At 44.4% G+C, this 25,145-nt stretch overlaps 1 protein-coding gene across 1 annotated transcript in view; it reads right to left on the bottom strand.

The window, feature by feature from the left end:
- MAOB (monoamine oxidase B) overlaps positions 1-24,644 on the bottom strand; it is a 118,332-nt gene extending 93,688 nt beyond the window's left edge. The window contains exon 1 of the mRNA XM_077890271.1: positions 24,516-24,644. Within this exon, the coding sequence (XP_077746397.1) occupies positions 24,516-24,561 (46 nt within the window). The 5' untranslated portion in view covers positions 24,562-24,644. The remainder of the gene's footprint in view (positions 1-24,515) is intronic.
- Between the last annotated feature and the right edge of the window lie 501 nt (positions 24,645-25,145).

The raw sequence follows: 25,145 nt of genomic DNA, 5'->3' as shown, positions 1-25,145 counted from the left end.
AATCATCTTCACTAGATTATGAGCTATGTGAGGGCAGGGATCTTACTTCTTTTGTTTCCTGTTTTATCCCCAGCACCTGAGAGAAGACCTGGCATGTAAGTATCCTCAATGAATCATTGTTGCTAGCCGGAAAGAATGCAGACAAGTAGATTAGTTCATCTGCGGAGGATGAAGAGCAGCTCATTCTGCAAAGAGCTTACCCTGGTGGCTTCATCTGAATGCATTTCTACACAAAAACTGATGTAATCACAGGGGCACCACCTGGGTGTCTCAGTTGGTTAAGCATCTACCTTCAGCTCAGGTCATGAACTCTGGGTCCTGGTATCGAGTCCCTGCGTCCGGCTCCCTGCTCCACGGGGAGTCTGCTTCTCCCTCTGCCTCTCCCCCCACCCCTGGCTTGTTCTCTCTCTCTCTCTCTCTCTCTCATCTTTTAAAAAAACCACTACGTATTGCAAAACTTAATTTATTTTTATTTTTTAAAAAGATTTTATTTATTTATTCATGAGAAACAGAGAGAGAGAGAGAGAGAGAGAATATGAATGAGAGAGAGGCAGAGGGAGAAGCAGGCTCCACGCAGGGAGCCCGACGTAGGACTCGATCCTGAGTCTCCAGGATCACGCACTGGGCCAAAGGCGGCACTAAACCGCTGAACCACCCAGGCTGCCCGCAAATCTTATTTTAACGCCAATGTGACCATTTGATCCTTAGTGTCCTACATTAAAATTTTCAACCCCGGGATCCCTGGGTGGCACAGCGGTTTGGCGCCTGCCTTTGGCCCAGGGCGCGATCCTGGAGACCCAGGATCGAATCCCACATCGGGCTCCCGGTGCATGGAGCCTGCTTCTCCCTTTGCCTGTGTCTCTGCCCCCCCCCCCCCTCTGTGTGACTATCATAAATAAATAAAAATTAAAAAAAAATAAAATTAAATTTTCAACCCCAAATTTTCTGTTCCAAATAGCTTTTGAATTACATATCTAATACAAAATTTTTGCAAGGGGAAAAATGCCAATATGGAAATGGAATCTTCTACTTGGACAAGGATTCAAACAGGTCCCCAAATGACAATACAGTGTCCACCCCACAACCTGTCTGTCCCACATTTAAAGTCTATAGAGTTTCCTTTAATCAATAACGCCATCTTGGCATTGGTTGGAAAATCCAACTGTTTCCTCTGCCGAAGATCAATTGAGCATCTGATATTTTAAAGAGATATATTTAAGGCTTTTGTTAATTATTAATGTTAATTATAATCCTCTGGAGCATTTACATCCCATGCCTGCACCATTATATAGTGGAAGAGAAAGATACCTGGTCTATATTGTACTAGTTACTTACAGAAATTTCTTATATATTAAATAAGTTTTGATATTATACTGTAGCTGAAATATTTGTGTGTGCACGCATGTACATGTGCGTGTGCTTCTGAACGTTAAACAAACTCTCTGTACTCTAGCTTTGGGCATAGACTAAAATTGTAATATCAGTCAGCATTCCAACTTGAAAGGTGAAACCACCTCTAATGGAAGAGGCCAATGCTGTCTTGTGGAAAGCAGGTGTAATCCGGACCCAGGAATACTGCAATCCTAGACAAATTCCTCTTAAACAAAGGAGCCAGTAGAATTGAAAAAGCCAGAGTCACCACTTACACTCATGGTAGCAAAAAATATATACATCTTTAAAAGCCTTTAGTAGGAGGCACCTGGGTGGCTCAGTGGTTGAGTGTCTGCCTTTGGCTCAGGTCGTGATCCCAGGGTCCTGGGATCGAGTCCTACATGCGGCTCCTGCATGGAGCCTGGTTCTCCCTCTGCCTAGGTCTTTGCTTCTCTCTGTGTGTCTCTCATGAATACATAAATAAAATCTTAAAAAAAAATGAAAGCCTTTAGTAGCAGCATTTTAAATCTGGAAAATTATGCTGTCACATCATGTTCTTCTGTACCCCTTTGTCCTTCTGGATTTCTGTTTGATTCAGTGAGTCTTTACTTCTGGGGCTCTTTTTTTCTCTCTGTATCTTTGTGATGGTCTCCATGCTCATTCTTAGCTCTGCATCTTACTATGTCCATCTGTACCATAGCCCCCCAATTCCTTTTGCCTCTCCTAACCAACCCAAACACAAAGCCAATATTTATTTATTTTCCCATATGTTGACTTGGCCAAAAACATGCAGGTTCAGAGATTTGGATGTCATCTTAGCACAGGTGAGTTTTGAAACCACTGAACTCCCCTAGAGTTTTGTGAAAGTAGTAGAATCCCAATACAAACCTCACATAGAATAATACCACGAGGAAAACATGTTCAAGGAAGTTTCCTTATTGGATTAGGCTATTTTAATTATAGTATCAGAATCGTCCTGTGGCTACTGGCCATACACCTGGGTGTGAAATCCATGCACGAAAAGTGGTTGAGAGGCTCACAGAGGACTATGTGCATTAGAAGGGCATCACAGTCCTCCAGACAGAGCATTTCAACATCTTGGATAAAATGTTTCTAGTAATAGTTGCCTATTAGTTCAGAAACATGAACACCAGCTCATTCAAAAAGAATGGATTCTACCCCGTATTCTAACTACAAGTCAAGAAAAAATTGAACTAAAAATAGCCCTCCCAGCAAATATAATTAAATAATAGACTGAAGAAGAATGATCAACTTGGCTAGTAATTAAAAATGAAAACCATTTTCACTTCTCAGTTTGAGAAACTGAGAAATACCATTTTTGCTCTCGATTTGAGAAAGACTGAAAAAAAAAAAGAGATGATATAAAATACTGCCAACAATGTGATGAAACAATTCTGGCTGAAATTGTCATTGGTTAAAACAGTTGAGAAAAACAACTTGGGACGCCTGGGTGGCTCAGCGGTTGAGCGTCTGCCTTCGGCCCAGGGTGTGATCCCGGAGTCCCGGGATCGAGTCCCACATCGGGCTCCTGCATGGAGCCTGATTCTCCTCCCTCTGCCTGTGTCTCTGCCTCTCGTTCTGTGTCTCTCATGAATTAAAAATAAAAAGGAAAGAAAAACAATTTGGTGATAATCTGGCATATTTTTGAAACTGCCCATTTCTTTAAATCCAAAACGATTACTCTATGATTCAATTCTAAGAGATAATACCACATATAGAATAATTAGTATTCTTCAAGATCTTGAGTGCAGCATCATTTATAATAGCACACACAGAATACATAATGTCCAATAATCTGGTATTAGTTAAGTAAGCTATGGCACATCTATTTGATATTAATTAAATTATGTTCAGAAAGATTGCAATATTGTGAAAAATGTTTATGTTTTAATATCAGGTCAAAGATACAAAATTGGGTCTGGAATATGACTGTAAACATAAACGTGTGGCACAGATGTGCATGCACACACACACACACAGTCAGAGAAAACAAATGCACAAAAAGGCTGGAAGAAAACATTATATGTTCTCATTCATTTGGGGAATATAAATAATAGTGGAAGGGAGAAGAAATGTGTGGGAAATATCAGAAAGGGAGACAGAACGTAAAGACTGCTAACTCTGGGAAACGAACTAGGGGTGGTAGAAGGGGAGGAGGGCGGGGGGTGGGAGTGAATGGGTGACGGGCACTGGGTGTTATTCTGTATGTTAGTAAATTGAACACCATTAAAAATAAAAAAAAACAAAAAAAACAAAAAAAACAAAAAAAAAACAAAAAAAAACAAAAAAAAAACAAAAAAAAAATATACTCAAATACTAAGAGTGGTTGTTTTGTTTTGTTTTGTTGTATATTTTTTTATTGGAGTTCGATTTGCTAACATATAGCATAACATCCAGGGCTCATCCCGTCAAGTGCCCTCCTCAGTGCCCGTCACCCAGTTTTGTTTGGTCTTAATTTGAGTAGACTCCAAGCCCAGTAAGGAGCCCAACAAGGGGTTTGAATTCACAACTCTGAGATCAAGACCTGAGCTGAAATCAAGAGTCAGACACTCAACTGACTGAGCCACCCAGGTGCCCCAAGAGTGGTTGTTTTGGGTGGTAGGACTTAAATATGAAATTATAAATATAATTCATCCAGAATTAGTGTAAAAATAACTTATTTAGTCATGATATCATGCAAGTTGTTTTATTTACTAGACTGTTTCCAGGATTTGCTAGAAATATAAATTATTGACTTTTGTTATAAATTTATAATCTTTAGAGAACAAAAATAAAGCAGAGTCACATAATTCCATAAACTCTATAAATAACAGTGTATCTTTTTTCATATTGCTACTGACCCTCCGGATTTCAGAAAAAAAATTCTATGTGAGCACATTGACAGAAGTGCTTTCCCAATGCTCAACTGTATATCAAACCAAATAAAAATAAAATCAACTATGTGATATTTTATGAAATTTACTTACTTTACAACCCAATGACCAGATCGGGGAAGGGAGAGAAGGATGTACATTATTATTTCAAAGCTTAGGCGCGGTTTCCCTTAATTGCTTTTTCTTTCAACACCACCAATGTATCTTTATTAGATTATCTTGTGAAATTTAGAATTTAATAACATTGTTTATATTATGCTTTCTAAACTGATGAATATAATGTAATTATTGTTCACCAATTAAGGGATTGAATTTGGCATCATGATCTATAACTTCAGGCTCATGGGCCATGTAAAATGCCCTAAAATTCATAGGAAAGCTGCAGAAAGGAAAATACTTAGTATATATTAAATGTAATACCTAAATGCACACACACACACATATTCATGTAAATACATACATTTTATATATATAGAAGTATATACTTAAATATACACATATGTATTTTCTTTGGTAGAGGTTTTCGTGTCGATATGGGGGCATTTTGCCCAAAGGATCTGTTCCAGTCCCAACCATCTGGGAAAAGCCTGTGTGAGAAACAGGCAGCTCTGCTGGTCAGGCACCTCCACACACATCCCTTTACTACAACTAGAGGCCCCTCCTGTCTCCTTCCAGTCTCCTTGATCAATACAAAATAACTACTTTTTAGGAGTGCCCACACTATGTAGTATCCAGAAAAAAATCACTACAGATCACATTTTAAAATTTTAAGATGATTCTCAAAAGGTTAAACATAGAGTTACCATATGACCCAAGCAGTTCCACTCCTAGGCATATACTCAAGAGAAATGAAAACATACGTCCACATGAAAACTTGCACATGAATGTTCACAGTAGCCTAATTCACAATAGCCAGAAGGTAGAAACAACCCAAATGCCCATCAACTAATGAACAGATAAACAAAATGTGCTCTATCCATACAATGGAAAATTATTTTGTGATAAAAAGAACGAAATACTGATACCTGCTACGACAAGAATGAACCTTGAAAACATTATGCTAATTGAGATGAATGATAAAGATGTGACACACACACACACACACACAAAATGGATTATTACTCAGCCATCAAAAAGGATGAAATCTTACCATTTGCAACAATGTGGATGAAACTAGAGGGTATTATGCTAAACAAAATAAGTCACTCAGAGAAAACCAGTTATTGTACAGTTTCACTCACGTGTGGAATTTAAGAAACAAAACAGGATCATGGGGAAAGGAGGGAAAAATAAAACAAGACAAAATCAGAGAGGGAGACAAACCATTAGAGACTCTTAGCTTAGGAAACAAACTGAGGGTCGCTGGAGGGGAGTGGGTGGGGGGATGGGGCAATTGGGTGATGGGCATGAAGAAGGGCACGTGTTGTGATGAGCACTGGGTGTTATATGCAACTGATGAATAAGTGAACTCTACATCTGAAACTAATTTTGAATTTAAATAAAATAAGATATTATAAAAAGAAAGAAAACATTATGCTGATTGAAAAGAAGCCAGACACAAAAGCTCATGTATGGTATGATTCAATTTATATGAAATGTCCAGAACAAGCAAATATCTAGAGACAGAAAGTATATTAGTAACTGTCAGGGTTTGGGGCAGTGGGGTTTTAGTGGTGGTGGTATGGTGTTGGGAAATAGTGAATAACTGCTAATGAGTATGGGGTTTTATTTTGGAGACATGAGAATGTTTAAAGGTTGCATTGGGGTTGTGATAACACAATCCTGTGAATATGTTAAAAATCATTAAACTGTATAATTTAAATGAATGAATCATATGGTATGTGACTTATATATGTGTGTGTGTGTTTGTGTGTGTGTGTATACATGTATATGTTCATCTAAATAAAGCCATTACTAAAAAAATTTAAGGTGATACACAAATAATGAAGCAACAGAAAGAGAAATTAAGAAAGCAATTTCATTTACAATTGCACCAAAAATAATGAAATATCTAAGAATAAACGTAACCAAAGAAGTGAAGGACCTAAAATTTGAAAACTATAAAACACTGATGAAAGAAATTGAAGATGATGCAAACACATGGAAGGATATCCCATGCTCGTGTATTGGAAGGACAAATATTGTTAAAAAGTCCATACTACACAAAGCAATTTACCCATTTAATGTAATCCCTATCGAAAAACCCAAAGCATTGTTCACAGAACTAGAACAAATAATCCTGAAATGTGTATGGAACCACAAAAGACCCCAAATAGCCAAACACTCTTGAAAAAGGAAAACAATGCTGGAGGTGTCACAATTCCAGATTTTAGGTTATATTACAAAGCTGTAGTCATCAAACAGCATGGTACTGGCACAAAAATAGACACATAGATCAGTGGAGCAGAATAGAGAGCCCAGAAGCAAACCCACAATTATACGGTCAATTAATCTTCCACAAAAGAAGGAAGAATATACAATGGGGAGAAGACAGTCTCTTCAACAAATGAACAAATGGTGTTGGGAAAACTGGAAAGCTGCATGCAAAAGACGAAATTGAGCTATTTTCCTACATCGTCTCATTTTCGGTATTATATTTTTCACTGTATGCCACACTTCTACATTCTATTTTAAAGGGCTTCCCTGATGTGAAACCCTTGGAGGCAAATGCATTTCAGAACTTCAATTCTTTTCAGATTTTAGAGTACAGAGGCACATATTATGAGACAGCTCTAGTGACAGCTGGGACAGCCGCCTTGAAATCACTGGCATTATTATGACTGCAGTAAAACACATGACTAACAGCAACCCCCACACGTCAGTTCTGATCAGGTTTTGCTGAAAGTTCTAGAAAACAGTTTCAATTTTCAGAGTTCTGGGTGGGCATTTGGGCAGCGCAGATAATGAACTGTGGTCTGAAGCACAGTGGATTAGAGACAGCTGCCATCAGATAAGTGCTGAGGACCCTGGTGTCGAAAATGGGACAGGAAAACTCAGGGCAAGTGAGGACACTCCTTTCATGGAAGATAAAATTTCCTACAACTAGATGGTTTAATAATTTGATGGTGGGTTTGGTAGAAACCCATCCTAATCCCATCCTGAGTATTAGAGTAACTCAGAAGGTGGGGGACAATGCAGAAAGGTACAAATGCAGTTTAAAACCAAAGTTGTTAATGTAGTTCTTAAAGAAGGATTCGATAAACCGATTAATATTGACTGTGAATCTGTGAGGTACAGGCACCGGTGGTGAAGAAGACAGAGGGCCCAGGGGCTTACAGTAGGGAGTACAGAAAAGGTGCAAAACCAGGTGCCACGGGAAAGTAGAACTGGGAGAGAAATGTAGTTTGCACAGGGCTGTCAGATATGGAGATTGAAAAAAAAGACTTATTTATTTTTTAATATTTTATTTATTTATTTGAGAGAGAGTGTGTGCACAAGCATGGTGGGGGTGGGGGAAGATGGAGAAGCAGACTCCCCACTGAGCAGGGAGCCCCACGCGGGGCTCAAGCTCAGGACCATGAGATCATGACCTGAGCTGAAGACAGATGCCTAACCAATTGAGCCACCTGCACCCCCAAAAAATGAGTTTTAAAGTAAGTTCTGAAAGATGGTCAGGAGTCACCAAAGTGGCAGGTGTTGGGGGACAGAGGAAGAAGAACTGCAAAGAGATTCCACATGGAGAAGAGCAAGTATAAAGGCCAGAGCCTGGGGTAGATTATTCAAGGACTTGACCGTAGGCCAGTGTGACTGCAGAGCCAAGACTGCTGGCCGATGGCGTTTCTGAAGTAGGCAGGGGTCAGGCCTCCAGTGTGTCTGGGCCACAGTCAACATCCTGGACTCAACCCTGGGGTTAATGGAAGTTACTGAAGGGTCTGGAGCAGAGGAGTCACCTCATGAGACTTATGTTTTAGGAAGATTGCCCTGCCAGGAGAACTGTCTGGAAGGATGCATGCCAGGCTATTAATAGGGGTCACTTCGGGAAGGTTAGGATAGGGTGAAAGCCAGTGGAAGACATCGACATGGCCAAAAAGCACATGAGAAAATGCTCCGCATCACTTGCCATCAGGGAAATACAAATCAAAACCACAATGAGATACCACCTCACACCAGCGAGAATGGGGAAAATTAACAAGGCAGGAAACCACAAATGTTGGAGAGGATGCGGAGAAAGGGGGACCCTCTTGTACTGTTGGTGGGAATGTGAACTGGTGCAGCCACTCTGGACAACTGTGTGGAGGTTCCTCAAAGAGTTAAAAATAGACCTGCAATTGCACTGCTCGGTATTTACCCCAAAGATACAGATGCAGTGAAACACCTGGACACCTGCACCCCGATGTTTCTAGCAGCAATGGCCACAATAGCCAAACTGTGGAAGTAGCCTCGGTGTCCGTCGAAAGATGAATGGATAAAGAAGATGTGGTTTATGTATACAATGGAATATTACTCAGCCATTAGACACGACGAATACTCACCACTTGCTTCAACGTGGATGGAACTGGAGGGTATTATGCTGCGTGAAATAAGTCAATCAGAGAAGGACAAACATTATATGGTCTCATTCATCCGGGGAATATAAAAAATAGTGAAAGGGATCATAGGGGAAAGGAGAGAAAATGAGTGGGAAATATCAGAGAGGGTGAGAGAACATGAGAGACTCCTAACTCTGGGAGACGAACAAGGGGCAGTGGAAGGGGAGGTGGGTGGGGGGATGGGGTGACTGGGTGATGGGCACTGAGGGGGACACGAGACAGGATGAGCATTGAGTGATATATGTTGGCAAATCGAACTCCAATAAAAAAATATACAAAAAAAAAAGGATAGGGTGAAGGCCAGCAGATAATTAACTTCATCTTTGAATGACTTCATTGGGTTCACTTCTGGCAACAAACATTTCTTTTTTTTTTGTGTGTGGCTTAAAGATATCGGAAGTTGAAAACTTTTTCCTCATTAAAACCGAATTATTCTTCCTTTTGTGTAGGAATGGAGTGGGTAGATAAGCCATTATGCTAAGTGGAATAATCCAGACATAAAAGGACAAATACTGTCTGATTCCATTCATATGAAGGTCCCCAGGTAGTCAAATCCGTGGGGGCAGAAAGCAGGATGGGGGGTGCCTGGGGCTGAGGAGAGCAGGGAATGAGGAAATCAGGTTTAGTGGGGACAGAGTGTCAGTTTAGGATGATGGCAAAATCCTGGAGATGGACGGTGGTGATGGTTGTACGACAGTGTGGATGTTCAAATGGTGCATTTTAGGTCACTAACCCCAGCACACTGCTGGCCTGCTCTGAGTGGGAGCCAGTGGGGGTTGGGGGGGGGGGCTCTCCAGTAGCTAGAGAAAGGCCTCAGGCAAAGATTCGCAGCAGTCAGAAGCCACAGGTCCCTGTATATGGGAAGGGGTGCTGAGGGGCGGTGGTGGGATCACTACAGTGTCTGCCACAAAAGTCAAGGGTCTTGGCTTGAAAACTGGTCTGAAGGTGGTTCTGTTTCCCCCAAGCAGGGAACACTGGAAGCAAAGCAGGGAGCAGTGGGCCAAGGAGACCGAAGGAGAAGCCAGACAGGTGGCAGGGAAGCAGGACACCGGAGTGGAGGGGATAAAAAGAAGTGATGTCTTCAAACGCCCGGTGAATACACAGCACAAGAAGCTGCAAAATCCTCCCTTAGATGGCGGGAACTACTCTGGAAAACACTTTAGTTGAATAAGAGCTTACAGGGGCCGCCTACCCTGTCCCACTCTGTGCCACAAAGCTCAGATGCCAAAGATGGAGCAAACAATATTCAAGCAGACAAATAATGTGAGCACCAGAGCAGCTCTCAACCTGTGTTTCCGTTCCTCATCTCATTCTGACCTTCCACTTAATGTAAAATTATGCAGATCAATATACTGCACGTGCCACCTTATAGGAAGGATGGATTTGTTGAGAACGAAAAACCTGACATTGCCTTTCTCAGGTGTGCAAGAATTACAGGAACCAAGGTCCTTGAGAAATGCCCGGCAGGTGTTAGTGCTACATTTTGCATATGTATTTTGTGTTTCTTCCTCACCCCTCGCTGCAATTATGTTAGCAGTGAGATTGAATAAGCTCTCACTTTGCAAATCATTTGCAGATGTCCCTCTTCATCACTGAAGTCTTCACTGTATTTGACAACGTTTGAAAACGGATGCCAAGAGTTTGTATGTTAGAACGCATGGTCTGAAGATGGGTTTAAATTCTAAGTCCTCCCATTTTTTTTCAATCCCTGTTTTCAAAGAAAAGGGATTCAAACAGCACACACATATAGATCTTCATCGGAAACGTAAAATTCACTAATGCTTTTAAATTTAAAGATTGGTTTCAGGACGCCTGGGTGGCTCAGGGGTTGAGCGCCTCCCTTCAGCCCAGGGCGTGATCCTGGAGACCCAGGATCGAGTCCCACATCGGGCTCCCTGCATGGAGCCTGCTTCTCCCTCTGCCTCTGCCTCTGCCTCTCTCTCTCTCTGTCTCTTATTAATAAATAAATAAAATATTAAAAAAATAAAAATAAAAGACAGCTTTCCTGAAATGTACCTTTAAAAGAACACAGGAGGAGAAAAAAAATATTTTGTCAGTTTCACCTGCTTTTCATAGTTTTTGCTCGCCAACAAACACCCAAGAATAAAGCAAGCCGAAGTCCCAAATGATTTTTCTTCTGCACACAAAATGTTTTTGCTTCCTTCTCCCCCCCACCCCCACCCACCGCCTTAGAGTCATTTTAATCTCTTTATGCTTTTTTCCATTTCTCAGACCAGTCTGCTGGAAGCTCAATACTGTGGACCAGCAGACTGATTTATCTACAGAAAACTCATTTTCCCCTTGGACACATTCTCCACGATATCAGAGAGAAAGGAACTAGGGGAGAAAAGCAGATCACAGGCAGTGTGTTTTGGATGGTCTGCCTTTTATCAACGAGGACCATGTGATTTCCTTTCAGACTCTGACCACTCCTGCGTGCAGCCCGATTTCCAATGACATAAAAGGTATGTATGGTATTTCACCCCTCCGAAGGCCTGAAAGATCATACCACCTATGAGTGAAAAAACTAGCAGATGACACAACACCTGACAATCAAAACCAGAGTCATCGCCACATCCATTCTGACTTGGCCCAAAGGTGAGCTCTGTAAAGGTATACAGAGGCTTCCTTTATTTAACAAGTACATTTATTTTTGTATGCACAAGCCAACAATTAATGGGCACAGGAAATATAACCTCACTTCATTTCCTGCTTGTGTGTGTGTGTTAAGCTTGAACTGTTTCTTGATACTCATTCCTGGCATCCAGCATGTAGAAGGCGCACACTTCATGTTTTCTAAATGAGAGACTATCATCAGCAGGGTGATGGCAACTCGGGCTGCCAGCCAAGAGTTGGGGTAGATGGTAAACACAAGGGGCGGAATCACCGGATTAGAAACTAGCCAACAATTGCCTTTTACAGATATTTTTGTAAGTAACGAGCTTTGTCTTTTTCAAGCAGAGAACAGAATCCTCAAAGTGTTAATGTCATTGCGTTACTAATAGTCTGGCTCTGTAAGGTTTGGCTTGGTGAGGCTTGGGAAGAACAGGATCTCTCTCTCTCTCTCTCTCTCTCTCTCTCTTCTTAAATCATTTGTTGACTGCAGAGGATCGTATCTCTGGACATGCCAATTCAGAATGTTGTAATTCATTTAAATGCTATCAATGATCGTTTCCAAAAGTACAGCCAAAAGTTACCTGTCAAAACTCTACAACACACTCCTTTACATTCATGATCTATCTTCCTCGTTCATTTGTCAAATCCCTCTATATGAATGTCCTTTGACCAAAGACCGCCAACCTGCTGCCCTCTCCACTCAAACACTGCCAACCCCCTCCCTCACTTTCTCCCTGTTGCCTATTTTTACAATCACTTTTAGTATCTTCAATTCCCTTGGAGAAATCCTACAGGAAGCTGCATAAAATAGTAGCAGGATTATGGGAAGAAGAGAGGTTTGCACCAACAGTACTATTTTGCCAAGAACCCAGAATCTGAGGTGGACCCAAAATGATAGCCTGGGATAGATGGCCAGTCTGTGACCTTCTGTGTCTAGTCTTCACAGATTATAGTCCTTTGTTTCAGAATTTATCCCTTGGCTACATTGCCACAAATGTTTCCAATAAAGGAATAAATCTACATTTGTAGGAATTCCAGATAAGAGGCTATGGATCTCAGCTCTAAATCAGCCCACAGAGTGGTAAGAGAATTAGATTTCCTGCAGCTTGTTTGGGCCACTATAGAGGTCAGCCTCCACCCTCCGCCCTGTTCTGGGTGCTCGGGCCACCTAAAAGATCCAGAACTGATGAAGTTCAGCACTCTTCCCAGGCCTCTACCTCCAACAGAAGAAAACCTCATGGTTAGAACCTCTTGTGATGTACAGGGCAAAAATACTGTTCAACTACTGTCTATCAAGATGAGGGTCCAGGGCCAGCAGCCTCTGAGACAGATTTGCATGTAGGTGCTTCATCAGGGTTCAACAGGTGTAGGGAAGTAAGGAAGCAGGACTGGTCAGAGAGAGGAGTTGAACTGAGATGCACAACAGAAGCCTCAGTCAATCCCACAGGGAGCCCCAGAGCTGAGAGTGCACGTCAGAGTTGTGTTGAAGTGAGGCAAGGGGGCCAGGCCTCTATACTCCTCCAACTGTTGCAGGCTGTTGCAGGGTGCCCGCAAAGCAAGGGGCGTGCTCTTGGGTGAGTCAGATCCCCTTAGTCAAAGGCAATTTCCAGAGAGGGACTCCGCAAATAACAAGCAGATCGTCAAAACTCTCAGCAGGTGGGGGAAGAAGTGCCCTGAAGGGGGGGCTCTGACAGCCAACCACGCTGCCATTTTAGGGCCAATGATAAGAAGAGAGAAGCTGAAATCTCAATGGCCTGTGTATATTAGAGCGCAGATTTTTTTTTTTTTTTAGAGTGTAGATTCAAATTTCAACCATTTAGAGCGATGTTTGAAGGAAATATAGTTGAATTGGCCAATTAGGTCTCTGATAAATCCTATTGCTAAATGTTCTTTGAGGCCCCAAGGTGACACTCTCATCTTCCTCTCCTCTGTGGCGTCTGAACCAGATGAACATACCTTTCTCAGCATCTGCCACCCATCTGCCATTCACTTGTTTCATGTTGCACATTCACCTGTGCGGAGCTGTATGTGTCTCCCTCGGCCTGATGTATCCCTCAAAGATGGAAAAACATGTATCACCCATCTGTCTCTTCCCACACCAGCCCAATGCTTGGTAAACAGGGCATCTGATAAGCATTTATTGAATGAACAAATCCATCAAGAAATGAGCAAACTTGACTTCTTTTTCTCCCCTGTGGAAACAACAGGATGAGAAAACACACTTGATGAAATGAGGAGCTCATCTGAGTGTAAACCTTGGTCTGGGCTTATCAAGGGCTGTTTGATTTTGACCAACCGGCATAGCATGAAAGGGCTATTCAGAAACTGTCAACTGTTATCTTACAGGACTCCCAAATAAACTAAAATCTAGCACAGATTGGAATGCAAACTAGAGAGGAAATTAAAATGCAAAACATGAAACAGCTGTTTGATCCTCTGTTACAAAAGACTGTGGACAAAGGCTATGTCCATTTCTTATCTAGATGGGTAAAAATAATCACAGAAAATTATTTGTTACAGAGCTATTTTCTTTTCTGCACTGAAACACAACAGAATTATCTAATTATGTCAAAGTTCACAACAGAATTTTCTAATTATGTCAAATTCTAGATGCACAGGATAAATGGTGTCCAAAAAATTTAGAAGTATGATAAAAAATTATAACAGTGGACATAAAGCACTCATTGCCAAAACCAGTTGCAGAGAGCAAAATTTACTTGCCACTACAGAAATTTTACAAAGCTGAAGACATTCGTAATTTCTAGTTGCTGCAACTTCATTAAGTGACAACTACAAACTGGATGAAGGAGCATAACTTTCTCTGTATCGTGCCAGAGTGTGGGGGGGAACACTGGTTGCCTGTTGAAGTAACTAAGAAGCCCATTATTGCAAATCTACCCTAAAGGAGACTGGCAAAATTATCTTGGGAATGACAATTTTGCATTAATTATTAAATGCCTTCAAAGGATTCCCAACACTTATTTCTAGAAAATTCCTAAAGAAATCATCAGAATTATGCCCAATGGTTTAGGCATAAGGATGTTCATAATAGCTTTGTTTAAAATAGCAGAGGTTGGAAATACAAATCTTCAGCAATAGACATTGCTTAAATAAATACAATCCTATGAAGAAATATAGTTATGGAGATCTTATGGGACAAGTGCATTTAAGACATGATGTGTTATTATTTATTTTAAAAAACACCAAATAGATCCAAAGGTGATGTGCAACAAAAAAATATAAGTGACATTAGTAACATTGTTTTTCCTTTTGGTGGGGATCAATTATAGATGATTTTCATTCTCTTTTTGTCCTTTTCTGCAATTTACAGATTTTCATAATAAATATGTATTATTTCTACAATTCGTGTTATTAAAAAAATGTTCCCATGTCTCCAAAAAATTTCCTTAAACTATAAATCATCAGGGAAAAATGCAATTTCATACACCCTTTTTTATGATTTCCTTTTTTTTTTTAGGGATAGATAGGGAGTGTGTATGTGTGCTTGAATGCGGAGAGGGGCAGAGGAAGGGGGAGAGATAGAATCTTCTTTTTTTAAAAAAGATTTATTAATTTGAGAGAGAGAGAGAGAGCATGCACATGAGCAGGAGGAGAGTCAAAAGGAGAGGGAGACAAGCAGACTCCCTGCTGAGTGGGGCTCAATCTCATGACGTGAGTCAAAATCAAGAGTTGGACGCTTAACCAACTGAACCACCCAGGTTCCCCTGTGGTTTCATCTTTCATTTATGTCAGTAGCCTTTCTTCTTAAAAAAATTTAGAGGGAATGTTGGTTATCAAATAATTTGCCTATTAATTCTTTACTTTATCCCAAATCATCTGAAAAGGGGGCCTTGTCGAATAACAAAGCCTTTCCAAAGAGCTCGTTGCTTTAATGTAGGAAACTGGAAAATAACCCAAAGAAGCAAGATGGAATTAAAGACATCATTATGAAGACATGATTAAAGACAGAAACACAGCTGGAATCATGGGAATAAAAAGTTGCTCCAACTCCAAAACACGAGGTCAGGATCCCAAATTCAATATGAAAGAATCACTGGAAATGTTTGAGAGGTAAACCAAAAGGGGAGTGGTTGTTCAGGCTGGAAGGAGAGCAAACAAAGCTAAGGACCTAGCAGGACACCTTCCTCATTGTGCAATGCTGATAAATGTGGAGGAGGAAGATGTGGCCAGAGTAAAAATGTCCTACGGAAGAGATGACGAACATCAGATCAAGGGTTTAAGCTTTCGACACAAAGCGGAAATTAACTAGAACCTGCCACATAAGATAGCGCTGAACAGGGACTATGGTATTACTAACATTTGAAAGGTCATCCCTACCTGGAAGTGCTTCCTGATTGTGCCTTCTCTCTCATGAAACAGTAGGTTTCAGTGACAACTTTGACATAACAAATAGGATGGGCTGTTCACTTTGTGTTGGAGACTGCCCAAGATGTGAGTCTGTCATTTAGTAAGCTGTGTCACAGCCCTCGGGCAGAAAAATCTCTTTGGTTTTATTTAAAAAAAAAAAAAAAAAAGGAAATTTTAAATAAAGTCACGTCCTTCAATTTCAGTTGTAAAACTTCAGAGGGAGAGCATGAATTATTATCTTTGTGATACTTCCTTTCTGGTCACCTCTCAACCTGTTCCAGAATTTCTATCCATTTTTTGGCTTCCCTGGCTCCACGGGTTGCCCTCTTCCACCTGTCAGGCAAGTAACCGCCCACCTTATCTTTACAGCAAAGATTTTCAATGGCTCCCTATTTCCAACTACAGATGGGACTTGCTCATAAAGAGAGGAGTTCATTCCTCAGGACTGTAATTTTATTCAAAGGAAGGGGCTGTAAGGCCTGGGATCGGCCCTTTGGCGTCTCTTGGTTTGCTTTTCCTGAGACCGAAAACGAGGTGCTCTCCCTAGGAGGTGAAACTTTACCAAAATGCTTGCATCTTCAGTCACCAATGATCCTGTTAAAGCCAGCAATTTTTTAGCTGGTGAGAAATTTATATGACTTGGATGTTCCTAATCAGGAAGGAATTTTATGCCATTAATACACCCCTCTCTTAAGGGAAATAATTACTTTTATGCGGGGACATTATGAAAAAGCTCACCCTCACAAACTTGAGGCCCTTCCAGATTGGCAATGCTGCACATTTAACCTGAGCAAATCTCATTCTGAACATAACCTCTCAGTTTGGCTCAGTTTGGGACTCAGGAGAGTATTTGATCTTGTACATTTCCAGGATCCCCCTCAGTTAATACCACCCATTGGCAGGGCACCTGGGTAGCCCAGTCAGTTGAGCATCCAGACTCTTGGTTTCAACTCAGGTCATAATCTCAGGGTCCTGGGATCAAGCCCTATGTCAGGCTCTGCGCTCAGCATCAAGTCTAGAGTCTGCCAGAGACTTGTTTGCCCCTCCCTCTCCCTCTGCTCCTCCCCTGCTTGTACTCTCTCTCTCTCAAAAAAAAAAAAAATACTGCCCGTTGACTTGTAAAAATGGCACAATTAACACTGACTGACATTCCAGGAGGTAGTTCTGGGGCCCTCCCTCCATTTTATAAACAAGGATCTGGAGGCTGGGGAAGTAGGTAAATAACCCAAGCCACAGTCAGGGACAGAGGGAGGACTTGAACCTAAGCCCTAGGCCCACAGAGTCCTTCCTTGTGTTTCACTGCTCTGTTATCCTGCTTCCTCGAGAAGGTGAAAGGTTTGCTCCATGTTTTCTATAGGTTTCTAGCAGTGGAGCGTACCTTCTCTGGGTCCAAAAGCCTGGGAGGACCCAGGATGATCGTGACCAAGAGATTCGACTGACAGTAATTCTATTTCTGGGAGCTAGAGTGGGCTGGGTTCCTTGCTCAACACCAGAGATGGGGGGATAAACCACAAGAAGGCCCAGACTGTGAGCAGCCTAAGGTCAGACAAGGGTTCATAGATGCTTAAATGGGTCAGTTAAATTAAAATTGGTTAAGACTGTAAGTAAAATAGCCATCAAGTCCAAAGATGAAAACGGTTAGTGGTAGTTCTGATACAGAGTCACCTGCGACTGTACATATTTCATTTGTCCCAGGTGCTGACTGACATTCACCATTATACTATACTATATTACAGGTCTCTTCACCTGTAATAATTTAATAGTCATTAATCTTTTTTATTTTTAGAAAGAGAGAGAGCACAAGCGGAGAGGGTAGTGGTGAGGATGGGGAGGGGGTTGGGCAGAGGGAGAGAGAGAGAGAGAATCTCAAGCAGGCTCCATGCCAAGCACAGAGCCCAGTTTGGGACCTCGATCTCACAACCCTGATATCATGACCTGAGCCGAAATCAAGAGTTGGACGCTTAATCCACTGAGGTACCCAGGCACCTCAATAATCACTAATTTTAAATGTCATTCAAACTGTAGAAGTTCTAATACAATATTCATCAGTCAAGCGCATGTGTGTATATAGTGCGAATCTTCACAGGAATAAAGAAATGTACGCATATTCGAATTTGATGGTAACATACTAGCTGTAATACTTGGCACCAAAACATTTTATGGACTTCACTGTGTCAAAGGAACATGGAAGTGCTACTCAGGTCCAACGTGTTAGAGAGGTAAGTTAAAACTAAATGATCTCTTCCCGATCATAGGCTAAATCTGGCCAGAGGGGGCACCTGTGTAATTTGTTGTCAAAAATGCAGGAATCACTAAAGCAGCTGATTTTCAGTTACAAGCTGTGGTGTTTTAAAACAAATTTTGATGACATACATTATCGGCCACATTACTAAAATCCTCTTGATGTGTGTGTCTTTGTAGCCATGGGAGTGTGAACAAATGATGTCAAAACACATTCCACATTTGTGTTACAGGGGAAGTGGCCAGCTCCAATAATTGGCAAAGGTTAACAGACTGGAACAACCTGCCATGAGATTTTCACTGGGAGCAGAAGAAATCAAACAAGGAAACAAATGCCAAATTGAGTAACAGTGGGGTGATCCTAATATTAATGTCCGCCCAGCACCGAATGGATTAGAAGTGTTCATTAACAGAAATGTGTTCGGCAGGCAGAATTTCTCACGCATTTCTCTCAAATATATTTTCAATATAATTAGAGTTTAAGCTTTTTCTTTAAACTTTGCTGCTGGCATTTATTTATTTATTTATTTATTCATTCATTCATTCATTCATTCATTCCTGAAAAACACTGAGAGACAGAGACATTGAGACACAAGCAGAGGGAGAAGCAGTCTCTCTGCAGAGAGCCTGACGTGGGACTCGATCCCGGATCCCAGGACCACGCCCCGAGCTGAAGGCAGACGCCCAACCACTAAGCCACCGGGTGTCCCTCTGCGGGCTTTTAGATCATCTGTGTTAGTAAATCATATACAAGCCAAGAAAGTAGGGCTGGGAGACAGCATCCCTCTACAGAATAATGGTCTATGAATGTGTGTGTGTGTGTGTGGGTGTGTGTTACTGTATGCACACCACTAACCATTTCCTCGACCTGAAGTTTGACAGTGGAGTCAGCTGGCCCAGTGCCACTTCGGAGCCATCTGTGGTTGGTGGCCATTTGTCAGCCTGTTGAACAATAATAGCCAGTGTCTACTGTGTGCTTGCCAGATGCCAAGCCCTTCGCGCACATTTTCTCTTCTAATTTTCTCCATCACTTTTCAAAGTGGATACCGTGATTATCCCTATCTTCTGGATAAGAAAACCAAGACACGGGAAGGTTACCAATCTCTCTTACGGTGGCGCAGCTAGTTAGTGGTGGAACCAGGGTAGATGCCACGCTGTCAACAGGGCCCCATCGTTGCCCGGACCCCTCAACATCTCCAGCCAGAAACGAAAAATGCTGCCATGGATAATGGCCAAGCTGAGCCTGGAGCCTGGAGGCTATAGAAGGATTTAGAAATCATGACTCTGGTGGCGCCTGGCTCTGCCTGCATGGACCACCGGGCAGGTCCCTCCCACCGATGTGCCCCAGGTGTTAGAATCAACCAGAGGGTATGAGGCTCTGTCATCCTTAACCCTCATAGAGCTCCTGGGAAAAGTCAAGCTCCGAACACCTTGCCCGGCATGTGGACGGCACTCGAAATGCTCACTCTTGTTATTATTTATTATTAATAAGCAATTAATCCTGTCCAATGAATAAGTAATATGTGCATGTATTATTAATACATTTGTCATTATAATGAAGACAGGAGGCAGGTGGCTGGAATGAAGCCCCGGTCAGAACCTGAAAGCAGTCAGGCCAGGGTGCTGCTCACATCCAGATCTGGGGCTGCCAATGTTTCTCTTGACAACGAACACGGTGGCGAGTCCCGGAGCTGGAGGTGAGCCTGAGCTCCGGAGGCCCCTCGCTGGAAGGAGCAAAGGGATGGAGGAGGCAGGAGGAGGCGGGGACGGGCCAGGTCCTTACTGATGCCTGCACTAGTGCCACCTTAAAAACGCCTCACAGCAAGAAAAATTATTAGTTGCTGAGGAGGAGGAAATGATTACACAGAAATGCCTGCTCCTCCTCCCACAGGCCGAAAAATCCTAGCAGCTAAACAAGGATGTATTTTCCAAAAGGTTTAAGCTGAAGCCGTAATGACCAGCATGTACATTCTTTCTAATCCTAGCAACAACCCCCTCTTGCCGATAAAGGCGTCAGGTGTCTCCGTTAGAAGGTGAGGCCGCTGAAGAATAGGGAGGTGAGGGAACTTTTATGGTGACACAGTAGGTACATGTAGGAAATGGGATCCATAATGAGTCTGTTTGACACCAGAGCACCTATTTTTTTTTAAACACTGCCATACTGCCTCTCTGTAGCCTCTCTTTGACAGGGGATCTCCAGATTTCCAAGCACTTCTATATAATTATTATTTTTCCAAACATTCAGGTGGGTTCTAGGAGCCCAGCAATGTCCTCCATCTTTCCTCATCAAACGTGAAGATGAAGTTTTGCCATAAACACGCAGGCCACATCTGCCTACCGCATCCTTCAACTCATGACCCCTCGTGGGCCACCCGTGACAGCCCCTGCCCAGGCCGGGCCCACTGGTCTGGAGCAGGCTCACCTTCCTGGCCCGCACGGGGCACCTGCCACGTGTGGGTTATGATTTGGAAGGCTGACTCCAACTGTTGCAGGATCTCAACCAACCTCAGAGGGCTGGATGTACTCTCTCAAGCCTGGCAAAAAATGTCTTCCTTTCTGCTTCAAATTTCCCTATTTTTTTTTAGCTTTTATTTTGAGGATTGAGCAAGAGCCATTCCAGAATTGCAAAAGATAGTTTCCATGGCTTCACCAACCCAAACACTGAAACCGAGACACAAGACAAGAAAGAATATGCCTCTCTCCAGCTCCATGTGGGAAACGCTGTTACTTTGTCAAAACTCCAGAGGTGACCTGCCCTTGGGTGGAAGACATTTCAGTAGGTTTGCATTTATATGCTGCACCAGTTTCTTAAAAGACTTTTCGCCAAGTACCCTAGAATTTTTCAAATCTCAAAAAAGAAAGTTGTATATTAACCAGCTGTACCTCCCGTACATCTGTGTTTATCCTAAAAGGGGTGATTAAAATTTGCTGATGGCTTGAAAGACTATCAGAGAACTAGCAGAATTTCCCAAGTTTAATAATTAACAACATTTAAAAACCAGAGTCAAATTCCGACACTTCTAAATGGAAATCATTGTGTGGGTCACCTCCTCATTCTAGAGTTCCGATTGGACCGCTTCTCCCACCCTCTGTGTGATTTGGCACGAAACACAAAAGGGTTGGTAGTAAGTAGGTGGGTACGAGTTTCAGATCCAATCGATTGCTACTGTGTCGGTGTAAAGTTAAAGTCCACCTCCCCAGGCTCCGGAGGCTCAGCCCAGTGGAGGGGAAAGTGAACAATTTACCAACTCGCAGAAAAGAACCAGGTGGCAGGGGAGAGTAAAACAGAGGCATCTCATCCAATCCGGGGGGGGGGGGGGTGTTAAGGGCAGTCCTGGGAAATGGTATCTCAGCCAGGGTGTGAGGTTAACCAAGTGTCTTTCAGCATCTGTTTCCGCCTCAAACTACAGAGGATGATGGAAGATACCTTGCTCCTTTCTACCCCCTCTTCCAGCCTCTCCTGGGCTTCCTCTCTTCTCTCTTGGTTTCATTCATTTTATTTGCTTCAGTGGTTTTGGCTAAAACTTCTCCATCGCAGGCACCTGTGAGCCTAACTTCTCTTCTGCATTTCCACCTGCTAGACATCTGTCCCCGGGCATCCTCCCAGCACCTCCGACTCTCTGTGTCCCATCCGTCTTCCACACCTGTTTCTCCACTTGATGTCCCTCTTTTTGCTAATACCATCACCATATTCTTATGACTTGACACATGTCACTCTGTGAATGAAAATCCTCTGTGGTCGTTCTTTGACCACACAAATAACTAAACCTGTTGGGGATGATGTACAAGCCTCCCCACAATTCATCCCACCAGAACCCCCCCACACACACACACACGCACACACACAACTCTCTACACTAAAGTCCTTGAGGCTTCCTAAGCGTGCTCCTGCATTCTTTCACATGTTTGTGATTTGGCATCATCTGTTTCTTAGCTCAAAATGCTTTCTTCTTCGTCTAGTCTCCTGATGAACTCCTATCCATCCCTTAAGACCTGCTTCAAATGTCACCTCCTCTGTGAAGTCTGCCCAGATTTTCTCAGGCAGAGTTTGACATTCCCTCCAATCGCCTTCTCTGGAACTTTGTGCATGCACCGCTAAAGCATCTATCAGGGGTCATGAGTATTAATGGTTCAGGACTGTCTTCCACGTTAGCTTGTGAATGCCCCCAGGGCAACATCCCTGTATAATTCATCTTTTATTCCCTTTGGGATAGGATGTGGAACAGGAAGCAAATGGTCATCGCATAAATGAATAAAAAATTAATGAACGGACTCCTCTTGTGGCAGGTACCCACTCTCGACCTTGTATTGTCTTTGCTCGGGTATCTCCTCTCCCTTTCTGGGTGGACAAATCTTCCAGGGCAAAAAGCAATGTGATCTGTTCCTGCACCCCCTATCGCAGCTTACTCCAGTGCCTACTGTTTGAATAAATGAGTAAACTTCTTATAGGACCTTGTGTCGTACGTCAGACTTCACAAAGCTACTGTCACACACATTGTTTCACTTGCCCTTCACGATGACCCTGTCATCTAGCTCTGACTCACCGGCCTTACCTTCATGCAGCAGATAAAACCACTGAGGTAGGGCCTTGGAACCTTACTTTCTTGGTTTTGAGAACAATGCCTATTCCAGGTAATGTTCTTGTGAAAAGGCAGATTTGTTCACCTGTCCCATGTTTTGAGAGTCTGGGGGTGAGTGTAGAGGTTCACCGCTGCTTGTAAAAGAAGAGCCAAAACTCTTGTCTACTCTTCCCCAACAAGCCTGACATGAATAACTGGAGTGACCCTGAAAGCTTGGAGTATGAATCAGAAAGACCAGTAGAAGGGAGGAGGGAAGAGAAAATTCTGAACCCATTAGACTTTGGGCAAAAACAGACTTTGGGAGCCGGGCAAGAGAACCTCCAGCTTCTGTGAGATGGGAGGCTATGTGAGTCAGTGTCAAGAAGCACTCAGTAATATTTTCTAAAGCACCTAGGTAGAAATGCTTTTAAGTCCAAGTTCCTGTGGAAGAAAAAAATGTCAAAAATAGTGCAGGAAAAGGGAATTGATTGAGCCTTGGCCCACCTTAACACACCATTGTGCTTATGTATCTGTGTCCCTGCAGCACCCAACACAGCTTGGCAGAGTGAGCTCCGGAGGGTCCCGCAGACAGAAATGGTAGCCTGAGGGACGCCTGGGTGGCTCAGCAGTTGAGCATCTGCCTTCGGCCCAGGGTGTGGTCCTGGAGTCCTGGGATCGAGTCCCGCATCTGGGTCCCTGCATGGAGCCTGCTTCTCCCTTTGCCTGTGTTTCTGCCTCTCTCTATGTGTGTCTGTCATGAATAAATAAGTAAAATCTTAAAAAAAAAAAGTGGTAGCCTGAGATCTGAGCCAAAGGTGTGGAGGGGGCAGCACAGGACCGGGATCAGCACCCAACATCCAAGGCCTTGGTTTACTCACCAGGTCCAGCAAGAATCGGGTACCTCTGTCCTGTCCACTCACCGGGAGCAGGGACTAACCCTGCTCTTGAGACCTGGTTAGGGCAAGTGTTGGCCAACACATGCAATGGTTTGGAGAGGTGTCCTATCTACTTCTCAGGCACCCGGAGGCCCTGGGACTTTGATCAAAGCATCTCCAGGGGTCTGTTTAGCTGTTCTGGGAGCATTGTTTAGTCCCACTAACCCCATCCCACTGACCTGCCGTCCTCAGAGGGTAGTTTCCCCACCGACCCCATGCCTCCCTCTGGCTTCTGTCTCTGTGCCTCGGTGGGCATGCACACAGCATCGCTGTGGTGGGCAGAGGGTGGTCTCTGCCCGCAACCCTGCCCATATAGGCTAGGCCAGAGAGACAAGCTTCTCCATTGCAGCCCTGTTGCACTTGTACACGCAGCTTGTTCATCCTGCTCTAAGGGGGGGGGGGGGGAGAAGAAGAGCTCTTTGCCCCCAAAGTCCCTGCTGACCCAAGGAGATCCGTGACAATCACAGAAACACAGGGTCAGGGCGGTCTCCGGCAATCCATTGTCCCAAGGTCCAAGCCCCGCTTTCGGAACAGGGAGCTGTTCAAGGTCGTTTCCCTGCTCCGAGCGAGGGTCACAGCACGCTGGGGTGCCGCCTGCTTCACGCGGGGGCACGGAGCGTCCAGGTCAGGCTGGAGCAAGTGACGGACCAGTGCGTCACCCCCGCGAGAGATCTCTCGCCCCCGGCCCCCTCGCTCCTCGCCGCCTCGAAAACGCCCCAGCGCAGGCCTGGCAGCCTTCGGAGGGAGAAGTTCAAGGCCTGGCCCCGGCCCCGGCCCCGGCACAGACGTTCGGCCCCCCGCTTCCGTCCAGGACCGCCCCAATCCTGCCCGCGAGGGAGGCTCGGCGCGCGGCGCTCGGGACCCGCCGGATCCCCGCCCGCGCGCCCGGAGTCCCGGGGCCCCCGCCCCCGCCCCCGGCCCTCGAGCGCCCGCGCGCCTCCCCCGGGGCGACCACCTGTCGGGGCGCGGGGAGGAGGACGGCGGGCCGCAGCCGCCACTGACCTGAGATGCCGCCCCCCACCACGACCACGTCGCACTTGCCGCTCATGGCGCTCGCCTGGCTGCGGGCCGCCCCGGTGCCCGCCGCTCGGCCGTCTGGGTCTCGGCCCCCGCCCGCCGCGCTGCCCCCGCGCGCTGGCGCCGCCGCCCCGCCGCTATATCGCCCGCCCCGGGCCCGCCGCCGGGCCCCGCCCCCGCCCGCAGCCCCGCCGCCCCGACCTGGGGAGGGAGGGCGGGCGCCGGGGCGGGGAGAGCACCTGGGGCCTGCACGGGCCGCGGGGCGGGGGGCGAGGAAGAGGCCGGCAGCCCCGGGCCTGCCTCCTGCACGGTCTTTATTTCCCCATCAGCCTCCCTGGTGCGGGCGGTGGGGGGTGCTGGGCGGGTGGCGTGTTGGGACGGCTTCCTGCAGCCCCCCATTACTCCCCAGAATGGAGCAATCCCAGTAACAGCGAGCGTTCAGGGAGCGCTTTCCCCATCCCGGGCACCGCAGGAAGCGCTCTGCGTGCCAGATTCCGGTGAAGCCTTCCGACCCATTTTGCGGATGAGGAAAGCGAGATAAAAGTAGTGCGGGGCGAAGGCAAGATTTAAACAAAAAGAAAGCAGGAAGGTTCTGAGAGCCACTTTGATCCACCG

The sequence above is a fragment of the Canis aureus genome, chromosome X (assembly GCF_053574225.1).
Source record: "Canis aureus isolate CA01 chromosome X, VMU_Caureus_v.1.0, whole genome shotgun sequence".
Classification (NCBI taxonomy): domain Eukaryota; kingdom Metazoa; phylum Chordata; class Mammalia; order Carnivora; family Canidae; genus Canis; species Canis aureus.
This window is presented reverse-complemented; position numbering and strand designations above follow the sequence as displayed.